At 42.2% G+C, this 27,160-nt stretch overlaps 1 protein-coding gene across 1 annotated transcript in view; it reads right to left on the reverse strand.

Annotated features, from left to right (window-relative positions):
- Nucleotides 1–27,160, reverse strand: part of prkn (parkin RBR E3 ubiquitin protein ligase) — a 1,131,251-nt gene that overhangs the window by 119,970 nt on the left and 984,121 nt on the right. Inside the window, exon 9 of the mRNA XM_060831013.1 lies at nucleotides 7,861–8,010. Coding sequence (XP_060686996.1) covers nucleotides 7,861–8,010 — 150 coding nt within the window. The remainder of the gene's footprint in view (nucleotides 1–7,860; nucleotides 8,011–27,160) is intronic.

Here is a 27,160-nt window from a genome sequence, read left to right on the forward strand (position 1 = left end):
GGAGGCCCAGGACCTGCATGTCCTCAGCAGAGTGGGAGGGGCAGTTGAAATGTTGGTCCACGGGGCAGTGGTGTTGATTGGTGTGGGTGTCCAGGATGGGAGGATGGGTTGTCGGAGGGCGTGGACCTGACCAGGTAGTCACGGAGGGAACAGTCTTTGTGGAAAGCGGAAAGGGATGGGGAGGGAAATATATCTCTGGTGATGAGGTCCGTTTGGAGGTGGCGGAAATGTCGACGGATGATACGGTTAATGTGAAGGTTGGTAGGGTGGAAAGTGAGGACTGGAGGGGCTCTGTTCTTGATACAGTTGGAGGGGTGGGTTTGAGGGCGGAGGTGCGGGATGTGGATGAGAGGTATTGGAGGGCATCTTCAACCACGTGGGAAAGGAAATTGTGATCTCTAAAGAAGAAGGCCATCTGGCGTGTTCTGTGGTGGAACTGGTCCTCTTCAGAGCAGATATGGCGGAGGTGGAGGAATTGGGAATACGGCTGAGGTGGAGGAATTGGGAATACAGAACAGATGTTTGGCTGAACTGGTCCTCACCCTTAACAATTTCTACTTCGAATTCTCCCACCTCCTCCAGAGCAAAGGGGTAGCCATGCGCACCCATATGGGCCCCAGCTATGCCTGTCTCTTTGTCGGCTACGTGGAACAGTCCATCTTCCGTAGTTACACTGGCACAACTCCCCACCTCTTCCTCCACTACATTGATGACTGCATCGGCACCACATCGTGCTCCCACGTGGAGGTTGAGCAATTCATCAACTTCACCAACACATTCCACCCCAATCTTTAACTCACCTGGACCATCTCTGACACCTCCCTCCCCTTTCTGGACCTCTCCATCTCCATTAATGACGACCGACTTGACACTGACATTTTTTACAAACCCACCAACTCCCACAACTACTTGGATTACACCTCTTCCCACCCTACCTCCTGCAAAAACGCCATGCCATATTCCCAATTCCTCCGCCTCTGCCGCATCTGCTCCCAGGAGGACCAGTTCCACCACAGAATACACCAGATGGACTTCTTCTTTAGAGATCGCAATTTCCTTTCCCATGTGGTTGAAGATGCCCTCCAACGCATCTCATCCACATCCCGCACCTCCGCCCTCAAACCCTACCCCTCCAACCGTAACAAGAACAGAACCCCCTGGTCCTCACTTTCCACCCAACCAACCTTCGCATTAACCGCGTCATCCGCTGACATTTCTGCCACCTCCAAATGGACCCCACCACCAGAGATATATTTCCCTCCCCAACCCTTTCCACTTTCCGCAAAGAGCGTTCCCTCCGTGACTACCTGGTCAAGTCCATGCCTCCCTACAACCCACTCTCCCATCCTGGCACTTACCCCTGCCACCGCAGGAATTGCAAAACCTGCACCCACACCTCCCCCCTCACCTCCATCCAAGGCCCTAAAGGAGCCTTCCACATCCATCAAAGTTTCACCTGCACATCCACTAATGTCATTTATTGCATCCGTTGCTCCCAATATGGTCTCCTCTATATTGGGGAGACTGGACGCCTCCTCGCAGAGCGCTTCAGGGAACATTTCTGGGACACCCGCACCAATCAACCCCACCGCTCCATGGCCCAACATTTCAACTCCCCTCCCACTCTGCTGAGGACATGCAGGTCCTGGGCCTCCTCCATCGCCGCTCACTCACCACCCGCCGCCTGGAGGAAGAACTCCTCACCTTCCACCTTGGAACACTTCAACCCCAGGACATCAATGTGGACTTCATCAGTTTCCTTATTTCCCGTTCCCCCACCTTACCTCAGTCCCAATCTTCCAGCTCAGTACTGTCCTCATAACCTGTCCTACCTGTCAATCTCCCTTTCCATCAATCCACTCCACTCTCCCCTCTGACCTATCACCTCCATCCCCACCCCCATTCACCAATTGTACTCTTTGCTACCTTCTCCCCAGGCCCACTACCCACCCATTTATCTCTCCACCCTGGAGGCTCCCTGCCTTTATTCCTGATGAAGGGCTTTTACCCAAAACGTCGATTTTCCTGCTTCTCGGATGCTGCCTGACCTGCTGTGTTTTTCCAGCACCACTCTAATCTAAACTCTGGTTTCCAGCATCTGCAGGCCTCACTTTTGTCCTGGGCCTTGTTAACAGTCTATCCAATACTTTCACCCAATCAATTTTGAACCCTTCAAATGACTGAGTTCTCTCCTCTGTCACCATGGACTGTGTAGAATCTCTTTGGTATTCATTAGACTCAGCCATCCCCTCTGCCTTCAGCTGTAAATCCTTCCTTTTACCACCCGTTTATTATTTACAGAGAAACCTCGATTATCCAGCATTCGATTATCCGAATATCGGATTATCTGGCAAAATTGCAAGGTTCCAGTGTTTGGCTAAACCATGTTAACCGGCACTCGATCGTCCGGAATTCAATTAATCGAACGAAGGTGTCCCAAAGGCATGAGAGGCACTAACAATTGGAGGTTTTTTCTTTCATCGTATGTACGATAATCTCAACAGCAGCTGTCTGAGAATTTGCTCAACTTTCAAAAGATACTAAGAGTTAGTGTCAATGCTGTAGAACAAGGAGTCCTCAACTGGAGGAAGAACGTCTCATCTTCCTCGGGGTCCTACAGTCACATGGCATTAACATTGACTTCACCAGTTTCCAAATCTCCCCTCTCCCACCTCATCCCAGATCCAATCCTCCAATTCGATACTGCTCTCTTGACCTATTTGAAATGTCCATCTTCCTTTCCATCTTCCTATCTGCTCCACCCTCCCTATCGACCAATCACAATTACCTCCAACTTGCATACACCTATTGCCGTCCAACCTACTTTTCGCCCAGCCCCAACTCCACCTCCCTGTTTATATCTCAGCCCTCTGCCTTCTTCACATTCCTGATGAAGGGGTCTATGCCGAAACATCGACTCTCCTGTTCCTCGGATGCCGCCTGACCTGCTGTGTCTTCCACCACACTTTTTGACCCTGACTGTCCAGCATCTGCAGTCCTTACTTCCTCCTTTATAAGTAACTGGCCAATTACTTGGCCAAAAACATGCTATATCTGTAAAACACAATGTTTCTGCCAAAAGATGTATGGACCTTGGAGTGCAGGTTCATAGCTCCTTGAAAGTGCAGTCACAGGTAGATAGGATAGTGAAGAAGGAGTTTGGTATGATTTCTTTTATTGGACGGATTATTGAGTACAGGAGTTTGGAGGTCATGTTGCGGTTGTACAGGACATTGGTTAGGCCGCTGTTGGATTACTGCATGAATTCTGGTCTCCTTTCCTTTGGAAAGATGTTACGAAACTTCAAAGGGTTCAGAAAAGATTTATAAGGATGTTGTCAGGGTTGGAGGATTTGAGTTATAGGGAGAGGTTGAATAGGCTAGGGCTGTTTTCCCTGGAGCATTGGAGGCTGAGGGGTGACCTTATAGAGGTCTATAAAATCACAAGGGGCATGGATAGGATAAATAGACAAAGTCTTTTCCCTGGGGTGGGAGAGTCCAGAACTAGAGGGCATAGGTTTAGAGTGAGAGGGGAAAGATATAAAGGAGACGTCAGGGGCAACTTTTTCACTCAGAGGGTGGTACATGTATGGAATGAGCTACCAGAGAAAGTGGTGGAGGCTAGTAAAATTACAACATTTAAAGAGCATCTGGATGGGTATATGAATAGGAAGGGTTTGAAGGGATATGGGACAGGTGCTGGCAGACGGGACTAGTTTGGGTTGGAATATTTGGTCGGCATGGACGAGTTGGACCGAAGTGTCTGTTTCAATGCTGTACATCTCTATGACCCTATGACTTCAAGTAGAACACAGTCAGAGAGCAACTAAAGGGAAAATAGCTATTCTCACACTGGTTGACTAGAGCAACCTAACATTGAAGAGAAATCAAACTTAGTTCTGAGGAAGGGTCACTGGACCCGAAATGTTAACTCTGATTTCTCTGCACAAATGTTGAGGGGGCTGCTGAGCTTTTCCATCAACTTCTGTCATTGTTTCTGATTTACAGCCTCCGCAGTAAACCAGTAATGAATTTATATGCACTTCACAATCATCGATTCTCACTCTTGATGAAGACTGCATGTTTTGCCCTCAAATTTTTTCAAAAAGTCAAAGAAGTTGGACAACAAAGGACTAAAAGTACCTTGAATCATTAGTGCACTAAATTATTTCGGAACAAACTACAGCTTCACATTAAAAGTTAGCGACAAGCTATTTTGCCTCTGTAGTCCCTGGAGGATTCCACATCCTTTAATGAAACAGGTTTGGAAACAACTTCAGGAAATGATCAGAATCAGAAAAATTTTCCTCTTGATAAAAGCTAATCAAATGGTGTTCAGGCATGGTTACTATCATGAAACCCAATGTGACAGCATTACAGCACATAATGAGGAACTTATGTATGAAACTAGCAATTCCAGCCAAAGTGTGCAGTGGCCAACAAGTCAAAATAGGCTCAAACAACAACGACAGCGATAGAAGAAGGATCAAGGAGATGCCATTCATGGTTCTTGAAGGTTGGCCCAACCAAACCCCAGTGGCTTCATCATGAAGTACTATTTTGAGCACTGACAGCAATTCACAATCATGGACTGGTGTTTCATGAAAGGTTGGTCATTCTAGCTTGACCGAAGGAAGATACATCGGAGGCACTTGACAATTGCCAAATTCAGAGCCATAGCTTAGATATTGGTATGGCAACCAGGAATTGCTAAAGAGATTATGATCTCATAGCTGACAATGACATTTTGCTCTTCACAAGCTTGAGCAGTCAATGATAACTATCACTTCATCACCAAACCCAGAGGACTGTTTGATATGCAGTCATACTCTTCACTAAATTTCATTGTGGATAGAAGTAAAAGATATGTACTTCCATAGTTATGTTGTCAGGATCTTGCCTGAAATATTTGATGCACGTGGGGTTTCATGTGTCAGAGAAACGACCTCATTTTGCTAACATGTCCGTCAGCTAATTTTCTGCAAGTTCTAGATTTGAACACATAATAAACTCCCATGCACAAAGCCATGCTATTATTGCCAATAAGTAAGTCAAGGGCAGCCTCCAATATTGATCCACGGCTTCAGGCACGGTCAGTCAACAACCTGATGCAGTCACAGTCAGGGGATCCAAGCCTCTACAGTTTAGGGAGTAGCCCATGGTCAGACCCATGGGTCCAGTGCAATCAGTCTGAGGAATGGTGGTAAAACAGTTGGGGAGCTGTACAAATTAAAGGTATTCCATTCATCATTCAGGCTGTCTAATTGAAACACTCAAGTTGGGGGCTATGGTCAGTACCGATGTCCACCCACTAAGTGTCAAAGGGGAGAACAGGTAATTGTCAGGGGCCATTGCTGTGGGAGGGAAGCTGAGAACTTAATTGTGGAGATTGCATGCTAAGATGCAGAAGTGATTGCAATTATGAATAGGAGTAACTCAATATTTAAAAGAGGAGACAATACTGCATAGTAGGGAAACGGATAATGCAACTGTCACTAGCACCCTGGCTTCCATGTCGGTACAGGTAACACTGCGTCTGGCATGCTGACTGAATACTGGGGGTGCAATGATCACTCAAATTTTCTTACTGGCTGCGCAGGAGGCCTATGTGCTGCAATGGCTTCTGGAACAGGAAGTCAATTACTGGCATACTGATGCTAATTGCCACGTGTAGAATATCAGAACGGCATCACGTGCGCATCCACATAAATTGGAAGGAATGTTGTTGGGGGGACTTAAAGTGGGTTAACTAGCTGAAGCAACCATATCACTAATAAATATTTTAAGCCATCAATAAAGATTGGCCTTGTGTCTTTTGTCAGTATTCAGAATTAATTATGTTAATAAAATGGTATTACCTATAGGCAGACTTATTGGAAGAGACCCAAAAACAGGATTGTTCCCCCACCCCGACTTTCATGCTGATTCTCACCCTCCTCAGGCTAAAATAGGTAATTTGTACTTTTACAGTAGTATTGAGTTTTATTTTAAGCATGAGATAGTATGATTAGACAGTTAACAAAGCGCAGTGTTGTTTTTTGTCATTTTGAGAACAGAAAACTGATTGCTCACACTACTATTACTATATGTCTTACAAATATGCAAAATAATTTAGCTAACCAATAGAAAGTTGTGCCACAGTTGAGTTTGACTTCAATTCACTTTCTATCAAGAGGGGGGAGTTCATATAGTGGCATGTGCATTATCTAATTAATCAATATGGACTGAGTGCCCTCTATGACAATCAATGGGCTTTTCTAATGTTAGTGAGACAGTTTGCAGAAAATGTGGTGTTCATTTAACAGCGCACTCACACACAAGCACACAGATACAATCACGATCATATTCACACAGACCCTCTCTCATACACATGCTCTCTCTCAGACACACACACCCCCACACTCACGCACACCCTCTTATGGGATATACTCCTTCCCACTCACTAGCACACACACACACTCTCTCTCACATACATGCGTACACACACACATATAAGCCTATGGGTTGAATTTGTATTTGCAGATTTGTTTTTGCAGATGCATTCTATTTTGTTCAAAAAGGATACAAACGATGGGCAGTCAGTCCATGTGACATTTTATCAAATCCTACTTTAGAAATAAGACCAGTCTGACTCAAAGTTGGGATACAGACAGACACTAACCACACACCGTTAATGCATTCGCTGAGCTGAGATGTCACCTTATTTTTCAATACTACTTTAAGTTATTGAATCCCTACAGTGTGGAAACAAGTCCTTTGGCCCAACAAGTCTACACAGACCCTCTGAAGAATAATCTACCCAGACCCATTACCCTACCCTATTATTCTATATTTACCCCTGACTAATGCACCTAATTTACATATCCCTGAAGACTATGGACAATTTAGCATGGCCAACTCACCTAACTGGCATATCTTTGGATTGTGGGAGGAAACTGGAGCACCTGGAGGAAACCCATGCAGACACAGGGAGAATGTGCAAACTCCACAAAGACAGTCGCCTGAGGCTGGAATCTAACCCTGGTGCTGTGAGGCAGTAGTGCTAACCACTGAACCATTGTGCCACCCTGAGTGTGATTTGAAAGAAGTTCTGAGATTTACATATTAATGAATTGAAACTTGCAACCCCATTCTGCATGATTAAATACTTAACAGCCATCTAGATTTGTTCAATATATTGCATCAGTTGTATCACACTTTGATCTTTTACTATAAATTCTGTGTCATATGATCCTACTCCATTAGCTACCTAATGAAAGAGCAGCGCTCTGAAAGCTTGTACTTCCAAATAGGCCTGTTGGACTATAACCTGGTGTTGTGTGATATTTACTTGGTCCACCCAAATCCAACACCAGCATCTCCACATCATGGCTATCATTGAAACAATGAATTTTCATTAATCAGGCTAAATCTTAGAAATAATTTAATCTGGTGCAAATCCAGTACATCAATTGTGCAATTTGTCTGTTTTGAAACATCAGCCTTCCCATCATCTTATGTTTTATTGTAGGTGTTTTAGTGTTAGCTAATCATAAAAATCTTCTATAATTAAATGTACATTTATCATATCGTATTGCCTTTACCCATGTATTCTAGTCCAGCCCTTTAATTCCATAAATTAGGAGTTTGGACAATGTTAGGAGCTGTCCTGTATTCTTTCAATGTTACATAGTTGACTTTTCAAGCTCTGAAATTGGACCAAATTTCAGAATAAATATTTTGGGCCCATAATTCAGTAGCTACTATGACAGTGGAGCAAAGGCATGTGTTACCTCCTTCTCGATTTTTACTGTGATTGACATTGGTTTACATTTTAATTTAAAAATAGCGGAAAAGGTAAATGTTTTGTGCTTAATCTTACCCCACAACCTACTCCATTTTGTTGCAGACACTCAATCCTACGTAGACCTGCATCAGGAAGCAGTCCAGCTCCACAATCTGGTCTTGGGCACAAAACCCCACCCATCTGCAGCACACATTCCTCTGCAGCGTAGCGCTGATAACGATCATACTGCAAATGGAGATGTTCAGCAGTTAAAACAAGGGGAATTTTGTAATTCACTTAATCAACAGAGTGCAACTTCTAGTATAATCATAAAAGCAAATTCCTGCGGTTGCTGGAATCTGAAACCAAAAGAGAAAATGCTGGAAAATCTCAGCAGGTCTGACAGCATCTGTAAGGAGAGAAAAGAGCTGACGTTTCGAGTCTAACTGACCCTTTGTCAAAGCATTTCACTGTTCTGTACTTCTTATTTCTTGATTGTCTCTTTTTCTCTCGCTCATCACCTTTTTCCTCTCCTCTTCCCCCTTTGCTACCCTTCTCCCCTGTTTTCCATTTTGCCTCTGCTTCACCCATCCCCTACATATTTTGTCACATAGCACTGGCTTCAGCCTTGGTCATTCACAGCTCCTGATCTCCCCATAATCTCTCTATGCACTGTCATTATCACCTCTTTATTGCTACCTTTGCTTCTGGAGCCATGACTCACCTTCTCTCAGCCTAGTATAAATACCTCCCTATTTCTCCCTCTTTTTAGCTTTGACAAAGGTTCAGTTAGGCTTGAAACGTCAGCTCTTTTCTCTCCTTACAGATGCTGCAGGACCTGGTGAGATTTTCCAGCATTTTCTCTTCTAGTACAATCATTTGGTCGACAAATATATTAACAAAGGTAGGAACATATCACAGTACCAATTTCAGACAATAATCCTCTGTCCTGGCCCATCCACATTGACACTACAGTCAAGAAAGTCTACCAACATCTCTATTTCCAAGAAAGACTAAGGAAATTTGCATGTCCACAATGACTCTTATCAATTTTCTTAAATGTACCATAGAAAGCATCCAATGCATATACATGCAAATCAAGGATCACAGGCATAGTTCAATGATTGTGTGTTTATACACTGCAATATAAATGCACATCGTTGATCTTTATCCAATGTTAAAAGCACTTTTCAACAATAACAACTCACATTTATATTCATGAGAGTTTTAACATGGATTCTCTGGTGATTAGAGTTATATATGACACATAGGAAGATAGTTGTGATTGTTGGCAGTCAGACATATTAGCTCCAATAAGTCTCTGCAGAAGTTTCCCAGGCCCAGTGTCCTAGGCTCAACCATCTTCAGCTGCTTCATCAATGAACTTCCCTCCATTATAAGGTCAGAAGCAGGGATGTTTGCCGATGATGGCACCATGTACAGCACAATTTGTGACTCCACAGATACTGAAGCAGTTCCATATCCAAATGCAACTGGATCTGGACAATATCCAAGCTTAGTTTGACAAGTGGCAAGTAACATTTGCCAGGCTATGACCATCACCAATAAGAGAAAAGCTAACCACCGTGCCTTGATGTTTAATGATTTTACCATCACTGGATTCTCTACTATCAACATCTTGAGGTTACCACTGACTAGAAACTCAACTTGACTCACCACATAAATATAGTGACTATGCGATCAATTCAGGAACTAAGAATACTGTGGAGAATAATACATGTCCTCACTCGCCAAAGCCTGTCCACAAGACACACATCATGATGTGGATGTGCCAATGTGCTCAACACCATCAACTGCCAATTTCCAGAAGCCATTCTACAAATCATCCACTTCATCCTCGACCACAATTGTCTTCATCTTTGACAACAAGTTCTTCATCCAAACACATGGATCAGCCCCAGGGACTGAATTTGTACCCCAATGTGCCAACATTTTCATGCACAAGTTTGAGCAAGGCTTCTTTACTGCACGGGACCTCTGACCAATGCTATACACCAGACACATCAACAACATTTTCTTCCTTGGGACTCATGGTGAGGAGTTACTGAAACGACTACACAATGACATCTACAACTTTCATCCCACCATCAGTGTTACCATGGATTACTCTTCAAAATCTGACTCATTCTTGGACACGCATCTCCATCAAGGACGGACACCTCAGTATCTCACACTTCCTGCAAGCCCACGAATACCTGACAATGCTGCACTTCTCTAGGTTCCATCCTAAACATATTAATGAAACCAACCCCTATGGACAAGCATTTCACATACACAGGATCTGCTCAGATAAGGAGCAAGATTACAGGCAATTAAAGATTTTGAAGGATGTACTTAAGAATGGGATATGATGCTCAAACCTCCGATCGTCAGTTGCGGACATGCCACAGCAAAAAAAAAACAGAAGATAGACAAAAGGTATGACCAATAGAGCACCCTTCATCATCCAATACTTCCCAAAACAGAGAAACTACGCCATGTCCTTTGTAGCCTCCAACATGTCATTGATAACGACGACCATCTCACCACGATCGTCCCTACACCTCCCATTTCTCGCCTTCAAACAACTGCCAAACCTTAAACAGACCATTGTTTGCAGCAAACTACCCAGCCTTCAGGACAACATTGGCCACTACACCGCACAACTTTACCATGAAAACCATGGCAAGAGATGTTTGATCATCGACGTGGATACTACCATCACACGTAGGAACACCACCCACCATGGTCATGGCAAACACTCATGTGACTTGGCCACAGTTGTCCATCTCACACATTGAAGTCAAGGATGTCCCAAGGCATGGTATATTGGTGAGAGCATGCAAACACTACAACAAAAGATGAATAGACACCCGCACAACAATGGCCAGACAGGAATGTTCCCTCCCAGTCAGGGAATACTTCAGCGGTCAAGGACATTTCACCTCTGATCTTTAGGTAAGTGTCCTCCAAGGCAGTCTGAGAGATACATAACAGCGCAGAATCATGGAGCAGAAACTGATAGCCAAGTTGCATACCCATGAAGATGGCCTCAGCCATGATCTTGATTCATGTCGCGCTACATGTGACCCCATCATACTGCTCTGTATTTGTAAAATTGTCTTTACTATCCTGTTTTGACACATTCCCTTGAAATATTGCCATGACCTCTCTACCTTAATTAGTTTGTACAGTTTTGGATTACTTATTATTTAGGTTAGACCCTCGGCGTGTGACTCTTCTACCTATCATGTTATTCCACTCATTTGTTTTTTCTCAGCACTACCTTATTTTTAGTTTTTTTGCATTTGTCTCTCTGCCTTATTGAATATGATGATAGTTCACCCCTTTGCTAAAGAGGGTATGAGATGGATCTAGGAGAAAGTGAGGACTGTAGATGCTGGAGATCAGAGTTAAGACTGTGGTGCTGGAAAAGCACAGCAGGTCAGGCAGCATTTGAGGAGCAGGAAAATCGACGTTTCGGGCAGGAGCCCTTCATCATATGATCTGGCAAATAAGGTTAAAGACAAACCCAAGAGGTTTATAGCTATATTAAGAGTAAAAGGGTGAAAAGGGTGAGAATGGGTCCCATTAAAGATCAGCATGGTTCACTATGTGCGGAACCACAGGAGATGGTGGAGATTTTTAATAAATACTTCTCAGTATTTACTGGGGAGAGAATTATGAATGTTAAGGAAATAAGGGAGGCAAGTAGGGTAGGAAGAATCTGATTGAAGATTTGTAGCTCGGGTGTCCGTTGTTGTGGTTCTGCTCGCCGAGCTGGAAGTTTTTGCTGCAAACGTTTCGTTCCCTGGCTAGGGAACATCATCAGTGCGGTGGGAGCCTCGTGTGAAGCGCTGCTTTGATGTTTCTTCCGGTATTTATATTGGTTTGTTCTTGCCGCTTCCGGGTGTCAGTTTCAGCTGCAGTGATTTGTATCTGGGGTCCAGGTCGATGTGTCTGTTGATGGATGTTCTTGCCGTTTCCGGGTGTCAGTTTCAGCTGTAGTGGTTTGTATATGGTGTCCAGGTCAATGTGTCTATTGATGGAGTTTGGGGATGAATGCCATGCTTCTAGGAATTCTCTGGCTGTTCTCTGTCTGCTTGTCCTATGATAGTGGTGTTTTCCCAGTCAAATTCATGTTGCTGGTTGTCTGAGTGTATGGCTACTAGAGATAGCTGGTCGTGTCGTTTTGTGGCTAGCTGATGTTCGTGGATGCGGATTGTTAGCTGTCTTCCTGTTTGTCCTATATAGTGTTTTGTGCAGTCCTTGCATGGTATTTTGTAAACACCAGATGCCTAAGAGATAGACCACGGAATGAGGACATGCCACAACCAAAAGGACTAGCCACTCTACCATACGTCAGGAGTGTCTCAGAACTGACAGCCAGACTACTGTGACCCTTAGGACTCATAACAGCACACAAGCCAACATCCACGCTCAGACAACAACTCACTAGAACAAAGGACCCAATACCCAGCATGAGCCAAACTAATGTAGTTTACAAAATACCATGCAAGGACTGCACAAAACACGATATAGGACAAACAGGAAGACAGCTAACAATCCGCATCCACTAACATCAGCTAGCCACAAAACGACACGACCAGCTATCTCTAGTAGCCATACACTCAGACAACCAGCAACATGAATTTGACTGGGAAAACAGCACTATCATAGGACAAGCCAGACAGAGAACAGCCAGAGAATTCCTAGAAGCATGGCATTCATCCCCAAACTCCATCAATAGACACATTGACCTGGACACCATATACAAACCACTACAGCTGAAACTGACACCCGGAAACGGCAAGAACATCCATCAACAGACACATCGACCTGGACCCCAGATACAAATCACTGCAGCTGAAACTGACACCCGGAAGCGGCAAGAACAAACCAATATAAATACCGGAAGAAACATCAAAGCAGCGCTTCACACGAGGCTCCCACCGCACTGATGATGTTCCCTAGCCAGGGAACGAAACGTTTGCAGCAAAAACTTCCAGCTCGGCGAGCAGAACCACAACAGGGTAGGAAGAAATTGCAGAGGTCCCTGCAGAGATTTCTGCTCCATCTTTAGCTACTGATGAAGTTCTGGAATACTGGGTGGCTAATGTTGTTCCATTGTTTAAGAAAGATAGCAAAGACAAGCCAGGGAACTACAGTCTAGTGAGCCTGGTATCAGTGGTAGGCAAGTTGTTGGAGACGATACTGAGGGACAGTCAAAGTCTGATTAAGGATAGTCAGCATGGATTTGTGCACAAAAAGTCATGTCTGACAAATCTTTTACAGCTTTTTGAAGACATAACAAAGAGGATAAATGAGGGTAGGGCAGTGGATGTTGTCTGTATGGACTTTAGTGTTGCTTTTGACAAGGTTTTGGATTAGGAATTGGCTGGCTGGAAGGAGACAGAGGGTAGTAGTTGATGGATTATGTTCATCTTGGAGCGCAGTTACTAGCGGTGTACCACAAGGATCTGTTTTGGGACCATTGCTTTTTGTTATCTTTATAAATGATCTAGAGGAAGGACTTGAAAGCTGGGTAAGCAAGTTTGCGGATGACACGAAAGTCGGTGGAGTTGTGGATAGTGAGGAAGGAAGTGGTAGGTTACAGCGGGATATAGATAAGTTGCAGAGCTGGGCGGAAATGTGGCAAATGAAATTCAATGTAGCTAAGTGCGAAGTCGTTCACTTTGGTAGGAATAACAAGATGATGGATTACTGGGCTAATGGTAGGCTACTTGGTAGTGTGGATGAGCAGAGGGATCTTGGTGTCCATGTACACAGATCTCTGAAAGTTGCCACCCAGGTAAATAGTGCTGTGAGGAAGGCATATGGTGTACTGGGCTTTATTGGCAGAGGAATTGAGTTCCGGAGTCCTGAGGTCATGTTGCAGTTGTATAAGACTCTGGTGCGGCCTCATCTGGAGTATTGTGTGCAGTTTTGGTCGCCATACTATAGGAAGGATGTGGAAGCTTTAGAACGAGTGCAGAGGAGGTTTACCAGGATGTTGCCTGGAATGGTAGGAAAATCTTATGAGGAAAGGCTGAGGCACTTGGGGCTGTTCTCATTGGAGAAGAGAAGGTTTAGGGGAGATCTGATAGAAGTGTATAAGATGATTAGGGGTTTAGATAGGGTAGATACTAAGAACCTTTTACCGCTAATGGAGTCAGGTGTTACTAGGGGACATAGCTTTAAATTAAGGGGTGGTAGGTATAGGACAGATGTTAGGGGTAGATTCTTCACACAGCGGGTTGTGAGTTCATGGAATGCCCTGCCCGTATCAGTGGTGAACTCTCCTTCTTTATGGTCATTTAAGCGGGCATTGGATAGGCATTTGGAAGTTATTGGGCTAGTATAGGTTAGGTAGGATTCGGTCGGCGCAACATCGAGGGCCGAAGGGCCTGTACTGCGCTGTATCCTTCTATGTTCTATGTTCTATGTTCTATGTCCCGCAATGCAGTCATGGTTGTATGGAATCCAGGGAGATCTAGCTAATTGGATTCAAAATTGGCTCGATGGTAGGAAGCAGAGGGAGATAGTGAAGGTTGTTTCTCAAACTGGAGGCTTGGGACTCATGGTGAGCCACAGGGGTTGGTACTGAGACCTTGGTTATTTGTTATTTACATAAATGATCTGGGTGTGAATGTACAAGGCGTGATTAGGAAGTTTGCAGAAGATATAAAATTAAGAGGTATTATTGATAGCAAAGAAGGCTATCAAAAATTGCAGAAGGATCTTGATCAGATGGGGAAGTGGACTGAGGATTGGCAAATGCAATTCAATACAGAGAAGTCTGAGTTGTTGTACTTTGGAAAGTCAAACCAAGGTAGTGTTTATACAGTAAATGGTACTGTCCAGATGAGTGTTGTGGAACAGGGGGACCTAGGAGTACAAGTACGTAGTTCATTGAAAGCGGCATCACAGGTAGACAGAATGGTGAAAAAGGCATTTGGCATGCTGGCCTTCATCAGTCAAGGCATTGAGTGGAGGAATTGGGATGTTAGGTTACAGTTGTGTAAGTCATTGGTGAGGCTGCACTTGGAGTATCGTGCACAGTTTTGGTCACCCTGTTATGGGAAAGACATAGTTAAACTGGAAAAAATGCAAAGAAGACTTACGAGGATGTTGCCAGGACTAGTAGGCCTGAGTTAGACAGAGAGAGATTGGTCAGGGTAGGATTTTATTCCTTGGAATGTAGGAGAATGAGCGGTGACCTTATTGAGGTGTATTAAATTATGAGGGGCATAGATAGGATGAATGCATATTCCAAGGGATTGGGAATTAAAAATGAGAAAGCATAGATATAAGGTGAGAGGGGAAAGATTTAAGAAGGACCTGAGGGGCAACTTCTTCATGCAGGGAGTGGTGCATATATGGAATGGGCTGCCAGAGAAAATGGATGAGGCAAGTACAATAGCAACATTTTTAAAAAATGGATAGATACATGCATGGGAAGGGTTTGGAGGGATATTGACCAAATGCAGGCAATTGGAACTAGTTGAGTGGGCATCATGGTCAGCATTGACCTTTTTGGGCAAAACGGCCTGTTTCTATGTTGTATTGATCTATGATTCTATCTAGAAGGTCAGGGGCAGTAGATATATGGGAACACCAGCATCTTCAAGTTTTCCTTCAAGCTACCCACTATCCTGACTTGGAAATTTATCGCTGTTCCTTCACTATCGCTGGGTCAAAATCCTAAAATTCCCTCCCTAATGGCATCGTGGCTTAACCCATAGCTAGTGAACTGCAAGAAGGCACCTCACTACCGCCTTCTCAAGATTAGCTAGGAATGGGCGATAAATGCTGGCCAGCCAGCAATGCCCACATGCCACAAATGAATTTTAAAAAAGCCCCAAGGTGCAAGGAACTATTAGATTAAGTGATGAAAAGCTGGATCAAAAAGTTAGACATTTAAGGGGTTGGTTTTGAAAATGGGAGACGATACTGAGGGACAGTCAAAGTCTGATTGAGGATAGTCAGCAAGGATAGTCCCAAGCCTCCAGTTTGTGAAACAACCTTCACTATCTCCCTCTGCTTCCTACCATCGAGCCAATTTTGAATCCAATTAACTAGATCTCCCTGGATTCCATACAACCTAACCTTCATGGCTGCATTGCGGGACCTTGTCAAAAGCAACACTAAAGTCCATACAGACAACATCCACTGCCCTACCCTCATTTATCCTCTTTGTTATGTCTTCAAAAAGCTGTAAAAGATTTGTCAGACATGACTTTTTGTGCACAAATCCATGCTGACTATCCTTAATCAGACTTTGACTGTCCCTCAGTATCGTCTCCAACAACTTGCCTACCACTGATACCAGGCTCACTAGACTGTAGTTCCCTGGCTTGTCTTTGCTATCTTTCTTAAACAATGGAACAACATTAGCCACCCAGTATTCCAGAACTTCATCAGTAGCTAAAGATGGAGCAGAAATCTCTGCAGGGACCTCTGCAATTTCTTCCTACCCTACTTGATCAAGGTGTTCAGGATTTTTAATCATGTGGAAATTAGTGAGGAGGATAGTTGTAAACTGCTGTAAAATAGCAATGGAGTGAACAGGTAGGCAGGGCAGTGGCAAACATAATTCAATATGGAGAAGTGTGAGGTAATGCACCTGGGAAAGGCTATCAAGTCGAGGACTCGCACTATAAATGGTAGGACGCTGGCAAGTACTGAAGATCAAAAGAGTCCTGTTGTCTATATTCACAGATTCCTGCAGGTAGCAGGGCAGGTAGGGAACTACTTAAGAAGGCCTATGGGATGTTTCCACACTGCAAGGATTCTATGATTCTAGGGATATTTCCTTTATTATCCAAGGTATGAAATAGAAGAGCAAGGAGGTTATGGTGAAAATATATAACTGGTTAGGCCATAATTGGAGTATAGTGTGTAGTTCTGATCACCACATTACAGGAATGATGTGATTGCAATAGAATCATAGAATTATAATGATCTATAGCACTAAAAAAAAGGCTCTTTTGCCCTTTGCATGTGTGCTGATCAAAACAACCACCTACCTATTCTAATTCCATTTTCAGCACTTGATCCATATCCTTGCATGCCTTGGCATCATAAGAGCACATCAAAAAACTTCTTAAATATTATGAGGGTTTCCATCTCTACATGGTGATTTCCAAATTCTCACCACCGTCTGGCTGAATCACTTTTTCACACATCTCCTCTAAATATTTCTGTCCCTTCTCTTAAATCTGTGTCCCCTGGTCATTGAACCTTCTATCAAGGAGACAAGTTTATTCATATCTACACTATATATGTCCCTCATAATTTTATACATTTCAATCATGTCCCCTCTTGATCTCTTCTGTTCTAAAGAAAACAATCCCAGTCTGTCCAATTTATCTTCATAACTGAAATTCCCCAGCCCAGGCAACCCCAGTAGCCTCTCCAATGCTATCATATCCCTTCTATAATGTGGATTCCAGAGCTGCACAAAATACTCTAGCTATGCCCTAACCATTGTTTTATACACTTCCAGCATAACCTCCCTGCTCTTAAACTCTATGCCTCAGCTAATAAAGGCAAGTTTACCATATGCCTTCTTAAACACTTTATCCACCTGTTCTGATGCCATGAGGGACCAGTACTTATGCACTTCAAAGTTCCTCTGTTACCTGGTACTTCCCAAGATCTTACCATTCATCATGTATTATTTGCCTTGTATGTCCTACCTACTTGATCACTTCACGATTGAATTCCATTATCCATTGGGAAGCCCATTTGACCAGCCTGAATATATATTCACTCGTTGGTCTAAGGCTATCTTCCTCACCATTTACCAACCCACCAATTTTTGAATAATCTGCAAACTTATTGATCATCTCTTCTCCATTCAAGTCTAAATCATTTATGTTAATCACAAACAATGAGAGCTCCAATAATGAAACTTGTGGGACCTCACTAGACACAGACTTCTAATTGATGCCTCTCAACCATCACCCTCTTCTTTCTTCCACTCAGGAAACTGAGGATTCAATTTGCCAAACTTCCTTTGGATCTCATGGGATCTTACCTTTGCTATCAGTCTCCCATGCAGAATCTTATCAAGAGTCATACTGAAGTCCAAGTAGATTACATCAAAAACATTGTCCTCATCTTCCAACCTGGTTACGTCTTTGAAAAGTTTAATCGTTGGGTCAGATATTACCTCCATTTAACAAAACCATGCTGACTGTTCTTGATTAATGCATGCTTCTCCAAATGTAGATTAATTCTGTCTCTCAGAATTGCTTCCAATAGTTTCCCAACCACTGAGGTTAGACTGCCTTGCCTATAGCTTCTTAGTTTATCATTTTTCCTTTCTTGAATAATGCTACCCTTCTTGAATCATATTACTGCATTGGCTGTCCTTCAGTCCTCTGGCACCTCTCTGTGGCCAGAGAAGAATTGAAAGTATTTGCAAGTGCCTCTGTCATTTCTTCCCTTGTTTCACTTATCTACTTTTAATCCTGCCAGAAACTCCTTTCTGTCCACGTTAATTTCTTTTAACTGTATCATAGACCTTGTGCCTGATTTACCTACATTCAAATCACTCCTCTTATAAGTGAACACTGACCCAAAGTATTAGTTTAGAACCTTATTGACATCCTCTAGCTCCACACTTAAATTATTGCTGTGGTCCTTAATGGGCCTTACTCTTTCTCTTGTTACCCATTTACCCTTAATGTAACTGGGAAACAACTTAGGATTTTCTTTCAGAAGAGGATGCAGAGGAGATTTATCAGGATTTTGCATGGGCTGGAAGGTCTGAGCCACTAGGAAAGATTGATAGGCTGGAGTTGTTTTCTAGGAAGTGGTAATGGTTGAGAAGAGACCTGATAGAAGTAGGTTTATGAGGAGTACAGATGGGGTGGATAGGAGGCACGTTTTCCATTAGTAGAGGGGTCCATAATTAGGGGTCCATGGAGTTAAGGTAAGAGGTAAATGACTAAGAGGGGAGATAGGCAGAAATTATTTCACCCAGAGAGTGGTAGGAATTTGGCATTCAATGTCTGAAAGGGTGATTGAGTCAGAGATTCTCATAACTTTTAAGCAGTATTTAGATATTCATTTGCATTACCATAGCCTCCAGGGCTACGGGCCAAAAGTTGGAAAATGGACTTAGTTGAGGTTGCTGATGTTGTACAAGATGTTGGTGAGACCTCATCGGCGGTACTGTGTCCAGTTCTGGTCACCCAGAATAGGAATGATATTATTAAGCTTGAGAGGACTCAGAAGAGATTTATCCAGATGCTGTCGGGAATGGAGACTTTGAGTCATAAGGAGAGGCTGGACAGGCTGGGACCTTAATTACTGAAGCTGTAGAAAGTTGAGGGGTGACCTTATAGAGGTTTATAAATAAGGTGAATGGCAGGTGTTTTTTTTCTCTAGGGCAGGGATTTCAAGAATACGGGGCATATTTCTAAGGTGAGAGGAGAAAGATTTAAAAAAGACACAAGAGACAATTTTATTTACACAGAGTGGTTAATGTGTGGAATTAACTTCCGGAGGAAGTAACAGCTTTGGGTACAGTTACATTTAAAAGACATTTAGATATGTACATGCAAAAGAAATATTTGGAGGGTATGGGCCAAGCACAGACAGGTGGCACCGGTTTAGTTTGGGATTATGGTCAACATGGGCTGGTTGGATCGAAGAGTCTGTTTATGAACAGCATGACTCTATGATTCTGTGTCTCCAGTGTAGCCAGATCATCATTGACTGGCTCTGACAGGATTGTCCTAATGGCCTCCTTCTCTGTTTTAAAGGAGGACAGATTGAGATGGACAGGTTTAGAGTGGATATTTACAACTTGGCATCTAGGTGGCTGAAGGCATGACAGCTAATTGTGGAGTGACTACAACTGAGCAAGAGAAAGTGCATAAGGCCAAAATCAGACAGACAAAGAGATTTGAGATCAGTAAGACTGGACAATGTTACAAAGTCTGGTACATTTGTAGCTTATTCTTGCACTCCAATCCCCTTGCAACACAGCCTAGTTAGTATGTCAGTTATCTTCCTGATCGCATGCAGTCCCTGCATGCTAAATTTCTACATTCTACAAGTACACCCAAGTCTTTCTGAACATCAACATTTACCAACTGAAAGGGAAAATAGATAGCATAGCCAATTGAAGGGACTGATCAGGGGGAAAATAACAGTCCAGGTTTACTGTAATTACAAAGCACATACCAACTGTTAGAAGATTCACTAATGCTAGAAGTTGTGAATATGTAAGAAAGATGAAGTTATCATAGTCTTACCAGTTTGTAGGGCTGCTCTCTTATTTGAAAGAGCTGACTGTTGATGGATAACCTGAAGGTCACCACACCTCAGATGAGGGGAGAGGTTGAGAAGGAACATCCTTCATAGTAACCACAGCTGGTGCAGGAATGGAACCCACATTGTTGGCCTTACTCTGCATCACAAGTTAACTGAGATAACTGACCCCTAAACATTACCTGGATCTCGAGATTAGTCCAGCAATAATATTATTAGACCATCACCTCCCCCTTTATAAATATGTAATGACATGATTAGGTCCTATAATCACATGTATTAGTTTGAATATTACTGGATAATATTGCCATATGTATGAGTTTGAACGTGACTGGATAATATAGTCACGTATACTTATTTGGAATGTGAATGATATAAATACAACTGGGTAGAGATGGGGAGAGTAAATGTGTAACCTTTTGAGTGGAAATGATTTTCTTAAAGAACAGTTGATCGGAAGTTTGAAAAATAACAGCAAAACTTTATTCTGGCAATAAATATTTGAGCTGTACGCCCTTTCCTTCATGTGTACATCTCCCATGCATGCACGAATAAATGTTTAAATGGTCTAAGAGGAAATAAAGGGTTAATCACGCTTTCACCAACAGCTTATTAACTTTATATAAGTACTTACCTATCACTGATTTTAATATGATTGAGCTCAATGTACACACTCAGATTTGCCAATCAGGATCAGGAACCCTACTTCCTTATTGAACAACATTTCTCTTTGGAAGCAATGTAGAAAAAGTGAGCAGAAAGATCAGCATGAAACCACACTCTGTTCCTCAGTAATAAGTGTTGTATTCTCCAAGAGGGAAAGAAACAGTTAAGTAATTCATGGTCATGAATGTGCTACATACTAGAAGTCCATTTTGAAGTATACAAGACAAGTCACATCAAAATGTGTCATTTGTAGGGTTTACTGGCTTCCGCTGTGATTTAAAGGTCCTATTGCAGGTGAAGGCAACTGACAGAAGATCAGTGTATAAGGTAGGCTTGCAGGTGGATGGGAGGGGAATTAATGAGTGAAGTGGTAAGTGGTTGAGGGAGGTTGGGGAGTAATGTGATTCTCCCTTTAGCAGGCTAAAGTTTACCATATGCAACAATACTAATGCTATCCATTGTAACATAAGAAACTAAGATTGGACAAAGTAGTATTGAAGACTCCAACAGATTTTTATGATGACTAGTTATTGTCTATAAACATTACATTCATAGGCACAACAGTAACAGGCTAACATTGTTACTAGGTTACAATCGAGAAGCATGCTTCTTGTAAGGTATCATACTTTAAGTGATTCCAATCAAGATGGAGTATGAGACCTCTACACTCTTAGATCAATCACATGCTATAAATTGTCCTGGAGAAATAGATGGAGATCCATCTTCTTAAAACTCTGTGGACTGAAAACTCAGGGAGATAGTTGCTGAGGGAAGCTCTCAGCTTATATGTAGGCAAAAATAAGCAATGTATATAGACAAATGAGCAATCTACACGGAGCCAGAGCCTTTCACCTTTAAGACTGAGGAAGCATATGTAGGTTAAAATCATTATTATCATAGAATCCCTACAGTTTGGAAACAGGCCATTCAGCCTGTCAAATTCACATTGACTGTCTGAACAGCATCCTACCCAGACCCATCTCCCCAACACTATCCCTGTAACCCTGCATTTCCACCTAGTTTGGGCGTCCCTGGACATGATGAGCAATTTAGTATGACCAATCCACCTAACCTGCACATCCTTGGATTGTGGGAAGAAACAGTGCATCCAGAGGATGGCCCACAGAGACAGGGGGAGAATGTGCAAACTCCACACAGTGACCCAAAACTGGAATTGAACCTGGGACCCTGGGGCAGCTGTGCTAACCACTGAGTTACCATGGCACCCTACAATGATTATACAGTGACAAATGAAATAAGAAGACAAATATAAACACAGTATTCTTAACAATACCTACAATAGGAGTGAGATGAATGGGGACATTAAGAATTTGTTAACTAAATGGCATGATGCTTTAGGGTTGTTCCGATAAATAGAAGAGTCAGCACAGGAACAATGTATTTCACTTAACCACAGTAGGCAGAAGGAAAGTAAAAATAGCTTTCAAAACTACTTAACCTAGGTTAAAGATAGGAGTGCAGCAGGATCTAGACTATGCACAGGAACAGGATAATGGAAGTAATTAGAATAGGGCTAAGAATTCATTAGTACCATTAGCATCATATTACACAGACAGCAAAAGCAGACAACCAAATAGGGAGGTTAAGGGGGCAAAGACCAAAATTAGATGTGCTTATATCGATATATACAAATCCCACAAGCACTAAAGTATAAAACAGTAGAACTAGAAGCAGTTGTAGCAACTCATATTTCCAATGTCACAGCTTGTAGAGTCATGGCTAACCCAAAAAAACTAATGTGAATATAAATTATAAGAAAATGGGACATGCAGGAAACCTAGGGGAACAGACAAAGTTTGAAACTTTTCCAATATGTCAAAGAGACTTGGTTGTTAAGGTAATTAAACTAACATTACAGAAAATTGGGTAGTGATCCATTTTATTATGAGGTAAAATATGAACCCAATGAAACAATTTTAATCAGCAAGCATGAACTTGAACAAGAAATGTCAGAGAAAAAGGTTTCTATATACAGGCGGTCTGACAACATCGGTGGAATTAGAAATAGTTAAGATTTCAAGTTGATTATTTTTTACTAGAGATGTTTATACACCAATCTTTCAAAATGCAAAATATTCAATAATGAGCCTGGGGACTTAGATTCAATAGGTTCAGATCATATGAATGATGGAGGAGTGATTTTGACCAAGCCATTATACATTCTGGAGTTTTGTGGGTCTGTCCTTTGTCCAAATAAGTTCAGGCCCATAAATCAGCCTGATAGTCAGTTCTGGCTCATCAGTTGGGAAACATTCTGAATGAGGTTACAGCTCAGAAGGATTTTGGTAGTTTTCACCAGAGTTAGTGAGAACTTTTGTTGGCATCGAGGTCTGGAGGGTTGGGTTGGGAAAGCCGATTTGAATGGGCTTGGATCCCATGTAGAGGCTGCCAATCCCAGACAGATTTACCTGATCACAGGATAAATCTCTGATTATAGGAGTGGAGAGCGGTGGTCACTGGTTTTAGGAAATATTTGATTTCTCATTTGTAGTGTGGATTCTGAGTATGGGAGATTCTTTATATTGTATGTGTCCAATCATGAAGGAGGGAGTCCAATGGAATAAGGTAAACTTAATGGGCTTGGAGGAAGCACTTCCTATCTTCTGGCCCAAAATAAATATTAAAAAGGCATTTACTTTGCTAAGAAATAAGTCATAAGCTTCTTTTAGCTGTTGGGTTTCCCCAAGGCTGAAACAATACAGGTGGTCAGGACTAAACTTGAAACATAGATTAGATAATGAGGCTCACGGCCTTACTTTAATGTTTAAAGGGCCAACCCATCTTCTGGAAGTTGAGCTGGTTGGTTGCCTACCCAAAACCATCCTCCATTAAAGTTACAGGTGATAAGTTACAGGCAAATGCCCAATTCAGGAAATCACAGGCCCTTCATTTCTCGCTAATTAATTTTGATGAATGAAAATATTGTTGGCAGCATACACACTGTTTCCTGCTACTTGCATCTGGCAGACAAGGGTCAAAGCATGAAAATTTCTTTGTGTATGTCAGAGACCCAAAACCCAAGAAGTTCAATTCTGGACTTGCTTTTGTGAATGATTCATAGAGTAAACATAGCTCAAGCATTGGGTGTCCATGGCAACATCAACTTGAATTTGAGAGGCAACTAATTAAATCCTAGTGTGTATAACTTCAGGTAGACAAACTCTTGGGGCATTAGGGTCAAGCTTAGCAAAAACAAATCAGGACTACCATTTAAGAACAAACCTGCAAAGGATAAACAGGCTTCCCTCCAAAAGTGGAACATACTGTGTAAATTTATACCTAACTGTAGCAAAGAAAAAGTCAACAACAAAGTTCCAATTCATATTTAATGAGAATTGAGAAAGGGTATTGGAAAATAAATTAATAAAAGCGTGACTAACGAACTGAATAAATACTGTCCAAGAACAGATCAAGAAGGTTTAGACTTCACCATAGATTAGATAAGTTAAAAGTGGAGAGGGGGATTCAAAATGTAATACTTAAAAAAAAACCTTCAAAACAATTATAACAAGAAAGGAGTTAGCGAAAATCTGCATACTGTAAGAGAACTATACACAATTGAATGTGAAAAACATTGGGAATGCCAACACCTGCAAATCACACACCACCTTAATTTGGAACTATATCACCATTCCTTCAGTGTCATAGGGTTAAAAATCTGGTAATTCCTTCCCAACAGCTCTGTGAGTGTTCCTACAAGTTCTCAAAGACTGTAGTGATTCAAGAAGATCATTCACCACCACCTTCCCCATGGTAATAAAAACTAGCATAGAAATGACCACATTCCTTGTTCGGAAAAAATAAAAAAATATATAATTTTATGTCCTAAAATTATGGGTAAATCACCACAAGCGACCTTTAATTTGGCTACTTACTAAGAAATCTCACAGACAATCAAGTACTGAAACAATGATATAAACTTTATTACATGTAGCAACTAAAACAAGATCCCGCAAGTGTCCAAGTTAAGCCTCACAATTCAACTTAGCTGTTACCCAATTAATGGTGGAATTTAGCTACATTTCCAACCAGCAGTATCTGTCTCAGGATGTGTCCAGATTTCAAATCTCGTGCAGCGTTGTTTTTCAAAGTTCAGTTGCTGAATTGTTCTAGTGTTGGATTCTTATACAATTTTCTTTTGTCCTTCAGGTCTATGATGTGATATTACTGATGATTCTTTAGATTCTTTCATCCACAATATTGCAAGTCTGCAGCTTGCCTTTTTATGAAAAGTAACTTATTTGTTTCTTGTTACATTTGGCCTAATTAGCTATTTAAAGACACAGCTTTTCACAGTTAACTCCTTAAATTCTTCTGCAATCAATTATCCTTGTGGCAATGAAGCAAGCAATTACTAAACAAACATCGAAAGAGTTTTGTTCATGTAGCTCCATGGCTAATTATTTTGAATTCCTGCATAAGTTTGTATTTGTCACTTAATAGTTTATTTCAGACAGTTATTGCTGCTTCTTTTTGTTTTTAACAGTTTATGTTTGTTGATTTTTTTCAATCCATGAACAGTTATTGAAGTTCTGAAGTCTATAGTATCACATCAGTAAACTTCTCAGTCTATCAGGCAGACCAACCCTGAGTCGAAGAAGAGTTTAAGACTGTGTGCTTGGAGCAGCTAACCATAGATCGAGGCAATGCTATCCACAGATCAGATTAAAACTTTTCAGTACTGCTGCATCCAGTTGTGAATAGTAATGGGCAATTAAATTACTAATGAGAGGAGGAGATTCCAAGTATGTTCCTATTCAATTCATGAAACGGTTGTGTACACTTAATGTCAAAACGACTCTGGGTCCTTTTGCTAAGCTGTTCAAAGCAAGTTACACTGCAACAATGTAGAAATTTTCCCAGTCTCTTATACAAAAAAAGCAGGTTAAACCCAAATCAGCTAGTTATTGGCCATTGGTCCACTTGCAATCATCAGTAAAGTGATAGAGGGTGTCATTGACAATTATTGCCACTTCTTTGCTGTGCTGTGAAAAACTCTTGGATCATATTGAATACAGCAAGAAGGTGGTTCACTTCAAGGTTAATTAGGGATGGGCAATAAATATTAGACTTGCAAGGCAAATAACATTTGTTCAGATTTCTCCTTGCCTCCATTTCCTCTTCCACATTACTCACTCTCACCGACAGTGCTTAGATTGTCAATTTTAATCTGGCATATTCTTGAAGATTTAATGAGATATCATTTGATCACATGATCACACTGGTGATACTTATTGTGTGTTGTGTCCTATGGGCATGCAGAGATGACATGCACCAGGTTCTATGGATAAACAACAGCGTTATCTCAATTCCTTTAAAATATTTCATATCTCAGGCTTGTTGTTCAATCTCTGTTTCTCTGCAACCAGAGGCTTGATACACAGCACAGTGAGCAGTCAACAGACACTCCGTCCCCAGGGTGTGTCATCCTCCCAATACCTCTTCAGAGTAGTTAACCTCCCCCTCCCTCCCCAGAGTATGTTGCTTTCTCACCGACAAAGGACCCACAGAGATTCCAGGTAATGTTCGTTAGCCCTGACACACTGTCACGATCACAACTGAGAAAGAAGTAAGTAGGAGTTTGCACTTTGTGTGAGGACCTCAACGTCTAAATCAAATGTGTGTCTGTAACAGTCATCCTGTTGTGATTTCACTTGATTTGGCCAAATAGTGGTCAGAAGGCAGACTTGGTATCAACTAAGGATGGTGAATAAGCTGTCAAAGCTGCCAACAGGAGGTCCTCCAGTACTGCAAAGCAGCAGCCTGCAGTTCAAGCCAGAAAGAGAGAAAGGGCTTCTTTATTTTGAGGCAAATACTCTCCAACGTTCAGAACTTTTACATTTGGAAATGCCTGCTGCAGCCAGGGCGCCAGAGAACTCCTCCTCAAGATATCCTGAGGAAAGCTGGCAGAGAGGGCCTTAAAGCCTCCCTGGAGCACAAATCTTCCGCTGTGCTGCTGAAAGGATGTCTTCAGGCATCTGGCCTAATGAGGGATTTCCTTGTGACAAGACCAGTGACTCCATTCCTTTCTCCAGGAAACTGTGAGGCCTGCAGATGCTGGAGAAGTCAGAGTCAATCTTGCTGAGGTCCTTGTGGAAGGAGGAGGAGAACTTTTTCAAGATGGGCATATCCTTGGAGGAGGGGAGAAATTCTTCAAGGTGGACATCCTTGGAAAAGGGGAGACCTTTTTCATGGTGGGTTCTCATCCTCCTTCATCCAGGAAATGTCCAAGGTGTGGGTTGGAGCTTGGCATATCAGCTGGTGGCATGAATTACAAAACCCACTCACCTCTGCACTCACTCTTGTCAGGCCCTAATAAACCGGTCTGGCATTCTGGATAGTTGAGAGACCAGCAGGGTCCAGACAAATAGCTTGTTCACAAGACGCAAGAATCAGTGTACTGCTTTGCTAAACATACAAG

Source organism: Hemiscyllium ocellatum, chromosome 10 (genome assembly GCF_020745735.1).
Source record: "Hemiscyllium ocellatum isolate sHemOce1 chromosome 10, sHemOce1.pat.X.cur, whole genome shotgun sequence".
Classification (NCBI taxonomy): domain Eukaryota; kingdom Metazoa; phylum Chordata; class Chondrichthyes; order Orectolobiformes; family Hemiscylliidae; genus Hemiscyllium; species Hemiscyllium ocellatum.